Here is a 20073-nt window from a genome sequence, read left to right as displayed (position 1 = left end):
CACAAATAATACACTTTCAACAAAACATTTGTGATCTGTTTGAGTGCTGGTTGTTAAACATTTACCAGCAGATCTTTGCCTATGTATGTTAGAGGCAGGACTTTGTAGTCAATTACAAGGCCTCTATACACATCATGTTTCCTCTCAGAAAGCAGTGTTTCATTGAAATTATGAAAATCGTGAAAGGGAGGGAGGAGTTCACTTTGAAAATTTCTCTTTGTGAGAAACTCTTAGGAATATTGTATCCAAATTCCAGAGTTTCCAGGTCAAGGAGAAAGTACTGCAAGCAGCTAGAAAGAAATGATTCAAGTATTGTGGAAATACAATCAGGATAACACAAGATTTAGCAGCTTCTACATTAAGGGATCAAAGGACTTGGAATATGATATTCCAGAAGTGAAAGGAACTAAGATTAAAACTAAGAATCCCTTCCCAGCAAAACTGAGTATAATGCTTCAGGGGAAAAAATGGTCATTCAATGAAATAGAGGACTTTCAAGGATTCCTGATGAAAAGAACAGAGCTGAGTAGGAAATTTGACTTTCAAAGACAAGAATCAAGAGAAGCATGAAAAGGCAAAAAGGAAAGAGAAACCATAAGGGACTTACTAAAGCTGAACTATTTACATTCCTACGTGGAAAGATGATATTTGCAACTCTTGAAACTTTTCTCAGTATTTGGGGAGTTGGAGGGATTATAAACACAGACACACACACACACACACACACACACAGAGCACAGGGTGAGTTGAATAGGAAGGGATGATATCTAAAATAATAAAATTAAGGGGTGAGAGAGGAATATATTGGGAGGAGAAAGGGAGAAATGCACAAATTATCTCTCATAAAAGAGGCAAGAAAAAATTTTTTCAATGGTGGAGAAAAGGGTGCAGATGAGAGAGAAAAGATGACGCTTATTCTTATCACATTTGGTTTAAGGAGAAGTAACATGCTCACTCAATTTGGAATAAAATCTATCTTACACTACAGGAAAGTAGAAGAGAAAGGGATAAGTGGAGTGGGGGGGAGAGATGATAGAAGGGAAGGCAAATGGGAGGAGGGAGTAATCAGAAGTAAACACTTTTGGGGAGGAACAAAAAAGAGAATAGAATAAATGGAGGGCAGGATAGGATGGAGGTAAGTATAGTTAGTCTTACGCAACATGGCTATTATGGAAGTCTTTTGTAAAACTACACATATATAACCTATATTGAATTGTTTGTCTTTTCAGTGGGGATGGGTGGAGAGGGAGGCAGGGAGAGTAGTTGGAACTCAAAGTTTTAGGAACAAATGTTGAGAATTGTTTTTGCATGCAACTGGGAAATAAGAAGTACTGGTATAGAAATCTGTCTTGCCCTACAAGAAAAGAGAGAAGATGGGGATAAGGGAAGGGAGAGGTGTGATAGAAAGGAAGGGAGATTGGGGAAAGGGATAATCAGAATGCGTGGCATTTTGGGTTCGGGGAGAGGAGAGATGGGGAGAAAATTTGGAGCCCAAAATTTTGTGGAAATGAATGTTAAAAAGTAAAAAAGAAAGAACGAAAAAGAAAAAATAAATAAAATAAGAAAATTTCTCTTTGTTGGCTCAAGAGACTATCCCTGATTCAAGTCTTCTAGAATTATAGAATAAGGATAATCTAAATGTGTGTGTACATATATATGTATATAAATGTACATATATATACATATACATAATGTATATATGTATATATATTTTCCCATCTGGAAAGACATGAATTAAAAAAGAGGTAGAGAGGGACAGGGCAGGGTGGGAACCCATTCAATTCATCTGTATTAGGAAAATTCCAGTGTTCTAGTATTGTAGAACACTGGAACCAGGGAGCCCCACCCTGAGTCCTTATGGGCATTAAAATAGATATTATTTTCCATTCTGGTAATAAAAAGATGGAATTCATGATCCTTGCAAGAGCTTATGGTCTGAAAATGCAAATGAATTAAAAAAGGGTTAAGATGAAATTCCAAATGACAGAATCATAACATTTTACTAAGAGACGCTGGTGGCACCTAGAGGACAGCCTTAATCTTTCAGGATGAGTTTGTAGAGAATAGTCCTGGAACTGATCCAATATGGCATTTTTTTTACACTAAAATCCAATATGTAATCTCCCTGAAGGCAATGTCCCCTTTCTTTTTATCTCATCTTACATACAGAAAGTGTATAATAAATCCTTGTTGGATTGTCAAGTCATTTGTCTACACAGCTCTGTGGTGGGAAAAGTATATTCATTCTTCTTAGTAGAATGGGGGAAAAAAGCAAAATGTGAATCTTTGAAGTCAGAGACTGATGATATTCTGGTGGTATGGAACTAACTGGTACTACGTTGTCAAATTCAGGGTTTCCCATATCATTTTAGATATTAGAATATTTACGTATGCCACAAATCATTATCATTCATTTTTAATTTTCCAGACATCCAGTACTGTGGAATATTCTGCATGTGAATTTTGGGGATTCTCTTTGTATCCCAGGAAAACAAACTTGAGATGTCGACTGTGTCAATATCTACCATTTATTTACAAACATGCATTAAGATGACCTAGCAGACATCCCTTCTACAATGTCCCCACCTAAAAGTAGAGGAAGCAAAGCTAGGGCAGAAGTCAAAGTTAAAAGAGAATTTATGTCCCAGAAATTTTTAAAAAAGTAGTATAAGGGGTCACCACCCAATAATACTAATGAAAAAGCAGGTTATACTAATCTGAAATTGTGCAGTATCAAACTACTGAATTACAAAATTGCCATTTTGGGCCTCTGCTAATCCAAAATTGTGAAAATTCCAAAAAAAGAATCATCTATAGCTTACATTTGTACATGATTTTAGAACATAAATGGTATAATTTTCCATCCTGGTGTTCTCCTCAATGACCTGCATGGAAAGAGAGTCTATAAACCAATATGGACCTCACCTCCCCAACCAAAATGGCAATGAATATTTATGCTTCAGAAATTGGCAAATACTACAGATTAGAACTTGATCTATTGTTTTGTTGATTTTAACAATAATAATGGTAAAATAATGAACTAATAATAATTTTAAAATAAAAGTGGCAAAATAGTAATAATTCTAAGTAAATTCCCCAAATGTGATTATTTGGGCATAGCAAATATTTTAAAAATGTTTATTGAATTCAAATAGAAAAACTTTGCTAAGTCAAACAGTAATGTAAGTAAGATTTTCATGGGAGATGCCTACGTTGCTTAAAGAAAAAACATTTTCAAGCACTGGAGAGTTCGAGTGCTTTTAAAGTACAAATAACTATGCTAATTATGAATCATTTTATCCATTCATCAAAGCAGATCTCCTAAGTCTACTTTAAGTCCTTGAAGATATTAAACTCTCCATTTTTTTTAATTCTTTAAAATGTTGTACTTCAGAATATTCTTTCCCCAAATTCACCTGAATGTGTTTTTTTTTATTTTATTTTTTGTTGAGGTAAGGAATGTGTTTGTTTCTTTGCAGATATTTATAGTTCAAGATAGCATTTTATTTTCCCTCTTAGAAAAAAAAAAAATAAATACAAGGTATATTTCCATAGCACAGATTTTCCCCCTACTATCCATGTAGAGGATCCTGAGAGGCAACATAGCATAGTAGAAATTATGTTGTGTTCTGAGTCAAAAAAGCTTGGCTCTTAATATGGTCCAGCTAATTTTAACCATGCAAACATAGGAAAGCCATGACTTTTCTGAACCTATTTTTCTTATTTGTAATATAGGGAAGGGAAAAGTAATAGTGGTTCTGATGACATCGCGAGAACATTGTGAGAACCAAATTAGAAAATATTGATCAAAGTACATTGAAATCTAAAGTATAAGGTAGATGTAAAGAATATGAAGAATGGTGGAGAGTTTGAGAATTAAGCTGCATGTCAGATCTTTCCAATTTGATTATCAGACTCTTTGAATCAATTAACATTTTATCCCTTTCCTTCTTCCCTGTCTCAGACATCTTTGTGAGGCCCACAGTAAACTCTAATGGAAACCCCAAGTCAAGTACAAAGCTCAACACAAGAATTCATGTTCACACAAAGATTAAAATCTCAGTGGAAAAAAGGAATGGGATTGATATGTTCATAAAACCTTGGATGAATTCTCTTCTGTGGATTTAGATCAATTCTAATTTACTAAGTCATTATGGAGAGATTGGCCTTATCTCTATTTTTCTCCTTTTATTTTTTTTAGATTGGAAATATGATTTACAAATTATAAACTTTGAAGAGAGACAATATGCTACAAAGGATAGCAAACTGATCTTGAGTCAGGAAGACTTGTGTTCAAGTACAGCCTCTGATACATGCTAATGGTGTTACCTTTGACCAGTCAGTTTACTAGACATCTCTAAGTCACTTGAACTCTGTCTTCTTCATCCTCTTTCTTCCATCAGAACTTTAACATCTCTCCCTAGACTCTGTGCTCTGATTAGGAAGACAGGCAATAAACATTTATTAAATATATACTATATACTAGGCATTGAGTTAAGCTCCTTAATGAAATATCACTATATATTTCCTCTTCCTAGGACTTCCACTGGGCTCTGATTAATGGCATTTAGCCCTCTCTTACTAGGTCTTGGACCCCCAACCATGCTACCTCCTGTCCACATCTTTCCATATAGCACATGCTATCACCCACTTTCAGCTGCGCGTCCCTTATCTGTATTATGTTCTACTATTTAAATGTAGCTCCATGAGGGCAAGGGCTATCTGGGAGAGGTGATGTTGATGTTCATTTGTAGAGGAGATAACTGTCCAGAAGGTCCCTGTGCTGATGAACTCAGGTTCAGTTGTAGATACAAATATAGACAGATTGGTGATGGATAGATAGATGAGAGAAATGGGCGGATGGATGAATGGGTAGAGAGATGTTTACATGTTTGCATGCAGAGATGGATAGATACATAGAATATATTACAATTATGATTTGTGGCATTCTAGGACTATTTCACTGCAACTGTTTCATAATGAGCTTGAGCAAGATCTCACTTTGACTTCTCAAGCAGTCCTCATCCAAAGGAGTTCTGCAAGAGGCACTTCGAGGCAGCAGTGTGTAGTTGCTGTTGTGTTGTCATTGTTTGAAAAATAACATTAGAAAGCTTATGAAAAGTAACCCTTGAACATTTAGAAAATATATCTTGTCTCCTGAGTAAATCTACCTATGTTTGCATTTGGCTTGTCAGTCCTCAAATTTATTCCTCAAATTTTAAAACTAATTTTGAACTTTTACTCCAAAGCTAGGTCTCAAATCACATTTCAGCTCTGATTTTAGATATTCTAGAAAGGGAACTGGAACAAACATTATAATATGTTTGAAAAGGATACGTCTTCTACCAGTCATCTTTGCTCTACATAGCACATTTATCATACATGAAGACTTAGTTTCCTGTTATCCTCACATAGCATATGGTTGCGTATGAAATTACTGTGACCTTGAAAATCCTTCTGATGAAAGCCTTTGATGTAATTAAAATAAAATATTATGAGGCATGTAGCCAATGTTCATGTAAAAATGTGAACAATCTCCTCTTTCTTGTAAGACCTTGTAAACATTTTTTTAAAAAATGGACAACTCATATTTACTACCATGATGGATTCATGTGCAATTTCTAAAGGCTGTTTACATTTTAAAACAATTGGGAAGCAAATTATAGGACATGGACCATGTGTTTTTTGTCTATGTTTAGGGAAACCTCAAAAATCTCTTTTTCATAACATCAGCAGAAATGTAACTAATAATTTGGTAGTTTGGGGTAAGCACTATGAAAGGTAACCTCAAATGAGTTTTTATGGACAAATTTAGTTATGATGGTCTCACCCTGGGATAAAAGGCCCTGTGGTGAGGATAGAATCAGAGATCCTGACAGACTGCTATTGAAAGGGGAGAAGGATGGGTCAGAGTAGGAAGAGCCATTTAGTAACTTTTTATTTTGGCTCATTATTCTTGAGAATTGGGTGCTAAGCTCAATTATTTTCACCAGCTGACCAACAGCCAATGTCAGGCATCTATTTTTGTATCTTCGGAGTAGCCCTTAAGTCACATCACCCTAGTTATAGTTCTCCCATCAAGCAATCACTAAAATTGCATTTATTAAGCAACTTCTGTTTGCAAGATATTATACCAAGTACCCCACATCGAGCTTGCCTATTTAATTTAAAGGAACAGGATATGTTTTATAAGCAGGGCAGTTACTGAGGAGGAAATGCAACTGTTATGATTCTCCCCCATTTTTTAAGAAAAAGTAGAATGTGTTATTTATTTTAAATGGTAGTTTTGTGTTGAGAAGAACACAAAATGTGCAATCGGAATCTAGATTTTGTCTTAAATTTCACACTAGCTATTTGTGTGACTCTAGGAGAAGTCATTTCCTCTGCACAGCCTTAGTTTCCTTATCTGTAAAATGGAGATACTAATACACATATTACCCACCTAAAAGAACAACTGAGGCAAGAATTGTGTTAGAAAATTTTTTCAACTGTGTAATGACATAGTTATTCATTATTGTTAGTGTTTCTCTTGTACTCGTCATTATTTAAGAACCATTTAATTTTGTGCTTCTGAAACTGTTCGACATTACATCAGTGTTTACTTTCTAGTATTGATTAACATAACGAATTAGTCAGAAGCTTCTATATGAACTAAATGTATTAACAATAATTTGTTTCAATACGAATAAAGTACTCATATCTGAATGCTTCAGTTTGTAGCATTGATTCGGACATTCATTGTGCTGATTCAGCATAAGGTTGACAATGACCTTCTTCTTTGTCTTATTGAAGGACAACCTTTGTCATCATTTATGTTTAATGTGGCAGCAGTTAATGAATAGATCTTCTCCTTTTATTGGAATATTATTCCATTTTTATCTCATCGTGTAGCCAGATAGGTTTTCCTCCGAGACTTTCTTCTCTGAGAATATAATGTGCTTAGCTGCTAACAGTTAGAGAATAATTAGAGGGTGTCATTTTAGAAAGAAAAATGCAAAAACTAAGTCGTTTGATATATATGTATATTCAAAGAAGTAGATGTATATATACACATACATGTTCATTTATCTCCAAAGTTTTGAATAAAACTAGAAATTATAAAGTTTATGAGAGTAACCCTGAATCTATGATCATTTCTAGATACTTGCAAAGAGTTCTGTTTTTAACTTGGGTAAGATATGTACGTAGATCCAACTATACAATATATAGACAATGTGAATATTTTAAGTTGGCTGTTTTGTTATTACATTTGCACTAAGTTAATTGAATCAATTTAATTTGCACTAGTAATATTGGCAATCATAAACATTAAGATGTCTAATTTTCATATGCCTTTTACATGCTAAAGACATTCTCAAGATAGCCCCAGTAGTTCAGTGGCTCACTGGCCATTAGAACATTTTGTCCCTCTTTTCTGTCTTTGTTCAGTATTTGACTTTACTTTTTCAACACGTTGAGTAATGGAAGGTCATGAGACTCATTAGTTTACCAGTCATCTAGCCAAATCCTTTGTCAGATTTTTTTTTGGAAAGCAGGGGCAGAACTTGGGAGAGGGTTTTTTTTTGGGGGGGGGGGAATTTGGGTTTGTTTTTAGTTTGGTTTTGTGGGATATGTCTGTGTGCGTGTGCATGCATATATGCATGTGTTTTGACAGATGTTTTGACAGAAAATATCCAATATTTTCTTAAATACTTCCAAGGACAAAAAAACTCAGTATCTTACCAAGGATTGATTAAGGGATAGTTCTAATTTCTCGAAGATCTTTCTTAGATTCACTTTAACATCTTCCTCCATAATTTCTGCCCATTGATTCCTGTCTTTTCTCTAGCCCATTACAACAGAAGTCTACTATCTCTTTCACAAGAGGTTCATTAATTTTTTTGAACGTAAGACTCCTATCCCAATATTCCATTTAAATCTCTTTTTTTTCCAGGCTAAAGCGTTTCTAGTTCCTTCACTCCATTCTCATACAACATGATTTGTAAGACTAGTCATGATACACTTGCCCTACTCCGGTAATGCCGCAGTTTTATAGTATTATAGAATTAGGGTGGCAAAGAATGTTAATAACTGGAAGGAGCTTCACAGATCATCTAGGTGAGGCCCTCTATTTAAAATTAAGGTTTCAGAGCTTTAAGAGACTATTACTCGAGGTCACAAAACTGCTAATGGCAGAGTCAAGATACCTTGACCACATTCTTCATAAAATGTTGAGTGAATACTATATTTCAGATACCTTTCAACTAAAGCCAAATAAAATATAATTCTCCCACCATTTTTACACTATTTCCACTAATGCAGCTTAAAAATTAGATTATGTTGGCCATTAGATTATATGAGTTCATATTAAATGTGCAGTTTCCTAAAGTCTATGGTCCTTTACAAAGGACCTGATCTTTAGTCAGGTCTCCAACATCCTGTATTTGAGTAACTTAATTTTTTCTGAAGAACTGTATAATTATCGCCACTAAATTTTTGTCTTAGATTTCATGTTTCCAACCTGTCAAAAAATGTTCAAGCTTGATTCTGTCATGAGCACATAATTAACTAGTCTTCCAGGCTTTCCGTCTGATTTCCTAAGCGTATCTTCATTGTCTTCAAGTCCTTTGTGTGGCTTGTCACAGGAGACTTCCCCGAGTTACATAATTGATATGGTTTCTAATTAAAGGGTACACAACATACATTTCTGTACCTGATCATAAGTAGACATTGCCAAGTGCCAATATGTCTTCAGTGTTACTGATTTTCTATGAATTAATACTCTGTACAAATATACTTGCCACTACAATTATCCTGAAATTATCTCCTTCTTAATGATTCTAGAACGGAGAGAGAGATTTGGACTCAGATCATCTGAATTCAGATCTCAGCTTTGACTCTTACCCTTGGTATGATAACCAGGCAAGTAAATAGCCTGTTTTGAACTCAGTTCATCAATAAAATGAGGGAGTTTAACTGGTCTCTGAGGTCCCTTCTGGCCCTAGATCTATCATCCTGGGATCTATAGAACCACACGATCATCATAATGAAGAATTACTATTTTTCTATAGTGCTCAAAAAGTAGGCTGCATCATATAACCATTCTGAACTGGATTCTGGGTGAATGGAAATTTACAATATTTGCTAAACGAAGAGACTCATTTTTAAATGCCACTATTTCCTGTCAGCATTGTTTTTCATTTATATGACTAAGTGTATTTTTATCTTAGGAAAAGGGGGTATTCTGCTCACGTAAAAATTAATAATTTTCAATTTCATTAAATTGGTATTGTTTAAAATTTTAAATTGCTTCTTAAAGATTAAACAGAAACTTACTTTGCCTTAGGGGTGAGAAAATGTTGTGCAGTGGAAAGTATACTGACCCTGGAATCTCATGGACCTGTGTTTAAATCTTCTTAAGTCTGTACCCAATATCTGTATGACTTTGGTCAAGTCACTTAATCTCCCTAGGCTTGTTTCCTCAACTGTAAATAATGGGTTTAAATTAGGTGGCCTCTAAATCTCTTTTAAACTTTAAAATATTAACCTTTTCTTTCTCTCTTTTCTTTTCTTTCTTTTCTTTTATTCTCTCCTTCCTTCTTTTCCTTTCTCTTCTGTTCTCTTCTTTCAAATGTACCTTGTCCTTACTTCTACCTTTCAAAATCCTTATGTGCCTGTGAATTTCCTCTCTGGTACTTTCCCTTCTACAAGCCTCCACCATTGTCCTCTCCAGTTGTTCATGCTATCCTTGTTTCCTGAAATAACATGTATCTACTTCTCTGCTGAACTCCCCAATAATCTGATTGAAGGCAGTTATTCCTATTATAATGCCTTGGACATAGGAGGCATTTTAAAAAATGCCTTGAACTTAAGAGATTTATTTAAAAGTAATGTTAATTAATGAAGAGCAAAAAGCAATAGGCAGTTATGTCTTACCTTTAAATTTTTGCTTCCATTAAATGAAATTTCCTCTTACATCAAAATCATTAAATTTTATTTCAAGGAAATATTCAGCTACATAGTCCATTCATTTCAAAGTAGAATAGACTGTTTCTGTTAATTATATGCCCTCTATTATCATGGCCCCACTAAAACAAAAACTCTGCATTGATATACATTTGCAAGATATTTCATAAGCCATCACACTTAGAGCATTGAGCTAGAATTAAATTTACAGAACCCATTAAAGCTGTAGTAGGAAAGGAAATTGTCATTTACTTTGAATTTCATGTACTTGATATTTGAAAAATATATTGGTTTTATTCAAATATCCATTTTCTTCTACGGTATCTACTCTTACATAGTTCCAGCTTATCAACTTATCATCACTGGGAGATAATGAATTATCCAGTGACTCAATAAACAGTTCTTAAGTCCCAGACATATGTTATGCACCATCCTAGGCATGAGGATACATATAATACATAGATAAATAGGATTCAGTTTTTGGCACCAAGAAACTTAGAATCACATAGTGAATCTGTGACACGTACACAGAAAAACATGATACAAGTTAGAAAAAAAATGATCTGTGGATAGGAATAATATCAGATGCTGTGAGGACCAGAGGAAAACAGTACCATAATTTTGTTGGGGGATTAGAATACTTCTCTATTTGGAGATGGCCAGGTGTTGAATGGAATTCTCAGGTCTCCTTACAAGTTCTGTGTTATAAAATTTAAAGCCAGAAGTAACCTGCAAGGCAACTTAATCCCATTTACAGCTATGGTCCAGAGAGGTTGCAAGATTTCCCCAGTGTCACAAGGTAGCAGATGACAGAATCCATGGAATTTTGACTTCAAATTGAGTGTTCTTTTCACTGTACCATGCCTCAAATAGTTTTGGGAACCCAAAACTCCTCCCCTAAGTCCCAACATCAGAAGATAGACAAATAATTTCCTATTTCTCAGTAACTCTGCAAGCCTTTTCTTCTTTAATGAGAATAACGATAATAATATTACTAATAGGCAATTTTCTAACACTCATTCTTTATCATTGAATTAACTACATTGTTAATTTACTTTCTGAGATGCATCCTAACTGTCTACTGCAAATTAGCTAAGTATCCTGAAGAAATAAGAAGTTTTAAAGTGTTTCTTCTAATACTAACTCTTCATTACTTTCAAGTGATTCTATTACACTTGAAACTTGCTAAACTGCCCTTTACAATAAATCACAATTCAGGAGAATGCAAACCCATCTAAGACCTCATCTGAGGAGGTGCATGATATTGAACAGCTAGAAAGGCTACATTGGACAGCCTATTTCTGAGACCCTGGCTTAGGCACAGCGATCCTATCGTATCATTTTCAGATAATTTGCAGTTTTACAGACATAAAAGAGATGTCATAGTATCATATATCTAGAGCTAGAAAGGGCTATCTACTCCAACCCATTTTATATACATGTTAATGATGGATTGTACACCTTTAAAGACTTATGGAATGCACATTACTGCACATGTTTTGGTTTTTCTTCTAGGTAAGGGAGCGACTGAGGGTTTCTTTAGAAAGAGTCTCTGCACTGGAAGAAGAACTAACAGCTGCTAACCAGGAGGTAACCTCACCCACTTTCTCCCCTTTTGAGGCTCAATATTGCTAAAATGCTGGCCCTTGTGTTTTCCATCACTTTTATTGCAACTGTCACCAAGGGAAAAAAGGATAAGTTACAATGCAAATCAGACCACTGAATAAGATGTATTGAAACAAAATGCAAGACCTAGATGTTTTTTGATTCCTGCTTTAATTTAGATCTCTCGCCAGGAGATGACAAAAAACAGGCAAAACCAAGAACTAGTGACAAGTCCCCCATGGTCCTTTACTTTTTGATGCACAGAAATTCATAGAGGTTTTAACTCAACAACAGTCACTTTAGGCAGGAGAATACAAGCCCTAAACTGGAATTCATTTCAAACATTGTTATAGTATCCAAGACGTGACAGCAAATACATATAACATGTTACAAATGAAATGAACTCCACAACCCATTTAAAAAAATGTTTTGTCTTAGGTCTTGGATTCTCTTATCTCGCCAAAGCATGAGACCATAACTGAACGATGCTACAGAATCCCCTTCAGGTTATGGTATTGCTGTCATCTCCAATTGTAATATTTGCAAATGATGGGCTGCACCTAGTCTCATCAATTCTTACCTGAGAACTGTTATTCTATGTTACATGTGTTACAGTTCTGAAGGACAGTTCCATCTTTAGCTGTATATACACAGAGAGTGTCTTATATTCCATTACAGAATCATAATGCTAAAGAGAAACACTAATAGTTCACTCAGAAAGTATGATTAAGCTGAGAGCAAATACCACATGAAAATTAAACAAAACTACTTTAATGTATCTTATTTAGTAGTTATTCTCCCGATCCAACTGATGCTTCAACATATCAGAATACTTTAAAAAAAATAATTCACAAACATTTTATTTTGCTTTAAAATCATTATGTTATCCTGTGTCTAAACTCCAATAATCCTTAGCAGAATGACTTTTTATTGAATAAAATAGTCTTCATAGGTAGTTGCCCCAAGGGTGCAACAATGCATGGATGTATTTTAAGTGTAGAATTTTCTCTTTCAGTTGCTCTTCCTTACATATAATGTCATTTGATTACTTGGAAAGCAGAGGATATAATCTTGGTGCCTTATTGAGATTTCAGGTTAATTCCCTCCCACTTTTTTTTTCTTTCTAGTGCTTTCATTCATTGTTCTACTTCTCAAATTGGGAACACAATGAAGTGGGTGCATTTTTCTATTTGATAGCAGCTTTCAATGATTCATACAAATATTTAACATATTCTACTTGAATATTGATAGTCAGCCATCATCAGGAATTAACTATTGAATATTCAAAATAATAACAATAGTAATAAATAATAATAGCTAACACATAGTATTTACTATATGCCAGAAACTATGGGTTAGAGGTTATTTTATGATATAATATTATAAAATATGCTAATAAAATAAAGACAATAACATTTCTATCATTAGAATATTTATGAATTTATTATTATAACATGATAGAATTATCCCAAAGAGTCAATACTAATTTTTTCTTTTAGTTCATACTAAAATGAAAAATAAAAAAAATGAACTGGGATAGACTCTCCCCCACATTAGACATGTACCCAAAATAACTCAGTTGAGAATAGGCTGTATTTCTGACATCTCCAATGATTTTCTATTCCATATTTCATTTATTCTAGAAGTAGTTATTGGTGAAGATAGATTGAATATGGTGTTGTCCAAGGAAGGAAGCACTGGAAACCTTAGGGACGCAGCAAAACCTTATTCGTTTTAGAGGCAGTATAATGGAGAACAGAGGTGGGGAACCTGCAGCCATGAGGACACATGTGGCCTTCTAGCTCCTTGGGTGCAATCTTTTAAGTCCAAATTGTACAGAATGAATACTTCTGTTAAGGGGATTTGTTTTGTGAAGTTTGGATTCAATCCAAGGGCCACACCTGAGAACCTAGAGGGCCCCATGTGGCCTTGAGGCCACAGGTTCGGCCCCTCTAGTGTAAGAGGAAAAAAAAATGTCAACCTTCAAGGAACTGGGTTCCAATTCCAATGTTGATAAGGTATTAGTTCTATAGCTCTTCGCAAGTAATTAACTTCTTTGAGCTTCAGTTTCATCATTTAAAAAATGCAACTGATAATTCATCAATCATATATAATTTTTTTTAAGTACAGAAATTCTACAAAAGGGAAAGAGGGAAATGAAGATAAGGGAGTAGTGTAAGAAGAACAGGAGAAGTGCTAACAACTAGAAAAAGGGGAAGCTGGTGAGGTCAACTAGGGAGAACAAAAAGGTTTTATTTTGGGTTCTTTCTGCCCCCAATTATAGTAAGATAAAAGGGAGGATAAAAGAAAGACTCAAATGGTTGCTTGTGGTGAAGGGCACCACAAAATGACAAAGTGAAGGAACCACATCAGTCTTCTTTGTTCTTGCCAATGAAAAAGGACTGGAAAAGACAGCAAGATTATGAAGGACGCAATGCCCAGGACAGTGAAGGAAACAGTAAAAATGCACTTAGAAGCCTTTGATGAGTTGAAGTCATTTGACTCAGATGAAGTATGATCTTTGGCGAATTACTGAAGTGGGTAGATGTGATTCCTGAGCAGGGGCAGTTCGCTTTAAAAGAGCGTTAGGAATGGGAGAATTACTTCAGAATTTGAGAAAAGCAAATGTTGCTTCAGTTTGCAACAAAGGGATTATCAGTCCAAAAACTTTGTATCACTGTGGGTGTCTTTGATTCCAAACAAAATTTTAAAGTATTTTAAATAATAATTAATGAACATGCAGAAAAGGGAGTGGTGATTACAAAGAACTAACATGGCTTCAGGGAAGAACAGCTAATGTTAGACTAACTGTCTAGCTCACTAGTCAATGTTTCAGGGGAATTTTATAGCTATGGTTTACTTGGACATTAGCAAAGCATTTTAAAAGGTCTCTCAGTCTATTATTATGAAAAAACAGAAAAAATAAAGCTAGAACATAGCATAGTGGATAGATTCTGAACTGAGTGAATGGCTAGATTCAAAATGTAGTCATTAATGATTTAATGTCAACTGCAATCTTAGATGAAGATCTCTAGTGGAATATCCTGAGAATTCATGCTTGGCCCTGTAGTGTGTTAGACATAGATATACACATACATATTCATATATGTATGTGGATGCTTGTATGGGTATGTGCATTTATGTACATGTGTATATATAACAAGACCCAACAAACTATACATGTACACATGTGCATTTTTATACATGTATTGCAAATGGACTTCTCTTTTATTCAGTTAAGTTTTTGAGAAGTAAAAAAAATGTTCTTTTTAATATTTACTTATCTATATGATCTTCTACATGTATAGCACAAAAGACATTGGTGGCATGCTTACAAATTTTCAAATAATACAAAGCTGACAAGGATAGCTAATATGCTAGATAATCATCAGCATTCAGGAGAATCTTCACAGAGCAGGGTGTTGCACCAAATCTGAATGGATCTTTCATTTCTTCACCATTGGGTATTTCCTCTACAGCTGCTGATCACAATCCATTCATGCTTTTTTTATATTATATGATTCTTTTTAAAAATATCTTTCCGTGAATCCTATATAAATAATTCACTAAACATTCTAGAGATCTTGCTCTGATTCTTTTAATCATTTTTTGGATACCTTTGCCACCACGGGACTGTGCATCTCTCATCTGTCTTTCCCTAAAGCTCTATAACTGCCCCATTCTTTTTTCAGGCATCCAGGACAGTAGTGATGTCTTTTATTCCATTTCTTGAGTGCCAATCATCTTTGCTAATATGCTGCAACCTAATTACATGCAATGAGAATTGTTCTAGTGCCCTATAGATCATCTGAAATTTGGCTTATGTGAATCAGATGTTCCCTGACTCACAACAAGACAGGGTCTCTGGAGAGTATTTGTGTTATAAAAGATATTTGCAGCAATGAACTCCTTAAGATAATTGAAAACCCTATCCAATTTCCTAGATACCACCCATCCTGAACAAGCTGGGCTCATTCTTTAGAGTGACCATTGATGTTACTAAATTAACTTTTGTGCATCTCATCAAGGTAACATTGATCATGGTAGGCATCCACAAAGCAATCTGAGAATAACAGCCTCCATTTATTTAAAAACAAAAACAAAAACAAAAACAATTTTATATACATTATTTAATTTGCTCCTCACAGCAATCTGATGACATACTTAAATGGTATTCATTCCCATATTGGGGGATAAGGAAACTGAAACTTGACCACTGTCACATGGACAATTATGGCAGATTAGAAGATGGAAGCCACGTTTTTTCCACTATCTCTGCAGGTCTTTTTTTCCCTCTCAGTAGTAAGTTAACTCTTCTCAATAGTAACTAAGTATAAGGAGAGTTCAATTTAATTTTAGAAACCTCTTTTAATATATAAGTTGTTTTTAAAACACTGGATTGTTTTTGAGGATATGATCCAAAGAAACTTGGATAAGTTATTGTAACTTTATATACTTTCTTTGTTGCAAAGTATTTTCTATATGTCTAAAAATTTGAAAACCTAGGGAAAAGTCACATCAAAGAGCAGTACAAAAGAGAATTGGTATATTATGCTCACAATTTCATTTTCCACTAACAGGAGCCCACATGATTTTCATAATTGTTCAATCTAAGTACAAGAATGGGTTATTCTAAACTAATCTTTTAAAAATCAATTGAAGGAACACTTTGCAATAAACATACAATGAATCCTTGTTTAAGAGCTTTTTTCAAAATGCATTTTACATTAAATAAATGAAAATTAGCACACTGGTTGCAAATCTGTTGACAGTTTTACATTGCTTTACTTCATATAGGTTTATTCTAGACACAGACATTACAGACTGCCAAATGTGAATTTCTAAAGCAAACTGGCATTTCTTATTATATCCTTTCATACATGTCCATCAGTAGCTTTGCTCCATAAAATAAATTGAAAAGCAAAGGACAGCTTGAACTCTTAAATGTCATTTAAGTTTGGACTATATTATATGCTCATGCAAAATTAATTTTATCTGTTTATACCAGGTTTCTTTCTAAATGAAAATTAACTCTTCTGGACTAATTTATTTTTTATATGCAGAAGCTAAGTGCTTGTTGTTTTTAACATTGTAGAAGTTTAACACATTTTTATTAAGCATTTATTTCCTGTAGTTTCTTTGCTACCTAGCTTTTAAGTTTTGATTTCATTTGCTTCATTCTTCTGATGGTCCCTAGGTTCATTATTTTGGGTAATCCCTGCAAAAGAAAACCTACTGGACTCTTATTTTTTTTTTTTACCTTGTGAAGTTCACGTCTCCGGCTTTCCCTAAATCTCTAGATCATCTACCTAGTGCACCAGAGGGCTTCTGTTGAGTTATTTTACTATTTTATTAATAACAGTGCCAAATTTATCTTTTCATTATCTACTGCTCTTACTTCATGGCTAGCTTACCCCTTTTTCTGGTCATATGGATTGATATGTGGAACATGGAAGCATTGGGTTGGTTATGTGATCTCTGAAGTCATATAGCTTTATATGCTGTGATCACGTCTTTTATTAACAAAGGTCATCATTGATGACAAAATGCAACCTTTTAATACGTTTTGTTGTTGTTGTTGTTGTCCTTTGGGTTGCATGTGATTTTCCTTCTTCTCAGACTGCAGTGACAAACATTAAGCATCACGAAGATGACATTGATATTAAAAGATAAACTCTTGCAGCTGAGAGCTGTTTGGGATCATTGAAGTCATTGTTCACTTCCCCAAATGCAATATGGACCAATTCTTCCCTCTTATTCAGTTCTAGATTAATTTTATTGTCCATTTGAAGTGGTTTTCCAAGAACAGCAATGGATATAGTTGATTAGCTGCCCACCTAAATGCTTGTGACAGTTTAGGGGATGTCTTGTGTCCATGTGCTTAGCTTACCCTATGTGGATTGTTAGGGTGGTCACTTTTGAGTGTGAATTTCATGGAGGAGGCTTTGTAGTTTTTCAGTCCAATTTCATCATCACAGTTTCTCTCCTGTCTCTCTCCCTCTCTTTCTCCCTCTCTCCCTCTCTCCCTCTCCCTCTCTCTCTGTCCCTCTCTGCCTCTCTGTCTCTCTCTCTCTCTTTCTCTCTCTCTTCCCCCCCACATGCATACATAGATATATGTGCACAAATACATCCATATATCAAAATCATCTGGAGATTATCTCCTTGTACTAGAAATCCCTCTACTACAAAGACTTTCATTCCTTTCATCTCATCAGACAAGTATTTAGTAAGTGACTGCTATATACCAAATACAATACTTGGATGCTAGGGATACAAAAACAAAAATAAAACCAACTTTGCCCTCAAAGAATTTATATTCCTTTGGCAGAAAACAACGTATTCATATATAACTAAATATGAAATATAGAGTGTCTCCAAAATTTTGGTGCACTATTAAGGATCAATAACACTAAGGCTTTTGGAATATCCTGCATATGCAGAGTGATTTCTGAAAGGTGGCATTAACTGGTAAGAGGTGGGATGGAAAGATAGGATCCCTGGGGAAGTTAGGAGTTGAGGTGAGTCTATAAACTAGAGAAATTCACAAGATGATGTTAGAGGGATATTTTTTTTCCTGGTGAAATATTCAGTACGAATAACAGTGAGCAAAGCAGTTTGACTGGAATAGAATTCATGAAAGAATAATATTCAGAAACCCTGCAAAGATAGGATGGAGCCCAAATTTGAGACTTTTATTTGTTGAAATTTGGGGTTGGGCTTGGAGAAAAAAATATCATGGTCATGACATACTGCAGCTTCATGGTGCCTGTTGTCTTGATGTGTTCTGGGGGATCATTCACATTTATACCCTGTATTGTCACCAAACCACCCAGTGAAGGTGTTATCATCTCTACAATGGTATAGAGATTATATAGATATAGACTATATATATATATGTACATACATACACACATATGTATATATAAAATTTAATAGTATTCTATTTTTCCCAATTACATGTAAAGACAATTTTCACATTCATTTTTTAAAGATTTTGTATTCCAAATTTTCCTCCTTCCTTCCCCCCTTCCCCAAGACAGCAAGCAATTTGATACCTTATTCTCTATATTATAAATAATTGATGAAAGCCTACATGATAGAGTAGAAGCAGGGAATACTCATCAGGAAATCCGGGGGGTGGGGGGTAGTCGGTGAATCACATTAAATTACTTTTCTGGAATAAGTTGGCATAGCAAGACAAACAGGGAAGTCTGTGGGCACTGGAACTTTTAGTCTGGCCAGAAGTATTCCGTGGGGAACTTTTCAATCCAGGTTGATACTGGGTAGAAGGGCAAAAAGATGTCTGAAACATAGCAAAGAGGGACCTAAACCTGTGTACAGTACAGGAAGAGGTGCCACCTCACAGCTCTATTGATCCCTATTCCAGGACATAGATTTAGGACATGCTTGGGGGGTGGGAGGGGGCAGGAACCAACATGGAAGTTTTCTATTCCAGAATAAGGACCAGTCACAGGTTTTAACCTGGATATTAAGTAGGAAGCAAGTTCAGAAGTAAGCTGGGTCTGTATAGGTTGGACTCCAGGAGAGGAGCCAGATCTCAGTTCCAGCATCTAGCCCAATCTTAACCCTGCATAAAACACCTGGGGCAGGAATCCCAGTCAAATGAATTTTGTAGAGTCTTCCAGCTGGCTGGTAATAGTTGAGTCTATTTGGACTCCCAACCCAGCCAAGTCCACAGATGTGTTGCTCAGATCAATCCTAGGGCAGAAACTTGAAGACTTCAGTGATTTTCTTTGGCTGACTTCTTTGAGCACGCTCAAATCTTTAAGCTGTCCCTGAAATCCAGAAATAACACAATATTCAGTACCCAAAAGAAGCAGCAAGAGGACTAGCCCAAACCTTCTCATGAGAAGTGTCTAGATTAGATATTGGCCTTGACATAAAGTCCAAAATGAGGAAGTAGGCTGGGAGAAAAATCAAAGATTGAAACAAAAATGAATCCCATCATAATAAGGTATTTTTAGGACCAGGATGCTCGGACAAATCCAGCAGCAGATAATGACTCCAAAACATGTACAAGCAAAGCCTCAAAGAAAAACACAAGTTGGGCACCAATTCAAATATAATTTCTAGAAAAGATAAAACAAGAATTATTATTTTTTATAGATTAAGTTAGAACACTGGAGGGAAAACTGGAAAATTATTATTAATAATAATAACTAGCATCCATATAGTGCTTTAAGGTTTCCAAAACACTTTCAAATTATCTGATTTCTTTCTCATGACAACCATAGGAGGTAGGTATTATTAATATCATTATTTTACAGATGAGGAGACTGAGGTAAACAGGGTTTAAACAACTTGCCAGGTTAACATAACTAGTAAGTGTCTGAAGTACATTTTTAACTCAGATTTCCTGACAACAGTCAATCCACTATACCATCTGGCTGCCTATGGGAGAAGAAATAAGAAATATGGAAGAAGAAAATAAAAAAGAAACATGTCTTTGCACAAAGAATACAAAACTTGCACAAAAGAACACATTCCCTGCAAATTTGAATG

At 35.0% G+C, this 20073-nt stretch overlaps 1 protein-coding gene across 3 annotated transcripts in view; it reads left to right on the top strand.

The window, feature by feature from the left end:
* Positions 1-20073, top strand: part of PPFIA2 (PTPRF interacting protein alpha 2) — a 684724-nt gene that overhangs the window by 456732 nt on the left and 207919 nt on the right. For all 3 annotated transcript variants that reach the window (XM_072655483.1, XM_072655485.1, XM_072655484.1), the window contains one exon: positions 11461-11535. In XM_072655483.1, the coding sequence (XP_072511584.1) occupies positions 11461-11535 (75 nt within the window). The remainder of the gene's footprint in view (positions 1-11460; positions 11536-20073) is intronic.

The sequence above is a fragment of the Notamacropus eugenii genome, chromosome 3, assembly GCF_028372415.1.
Source record: "Notamacropus eugenii isolate mMacEug1 chromosome 3, mMacEug1.pri_v2, whole genome shotgun sequence".
In the NCBI taxonomy this organism is placed as follows: Eukaryota; Metazoa; Chordata; class Mammalia; order Diprotodontia; family Macropodidae; genus Notamacropus; species Notamacropus eugenii.
This window is presented reverse-complemented; position numbering and strand designations above follow the sequence as displayed.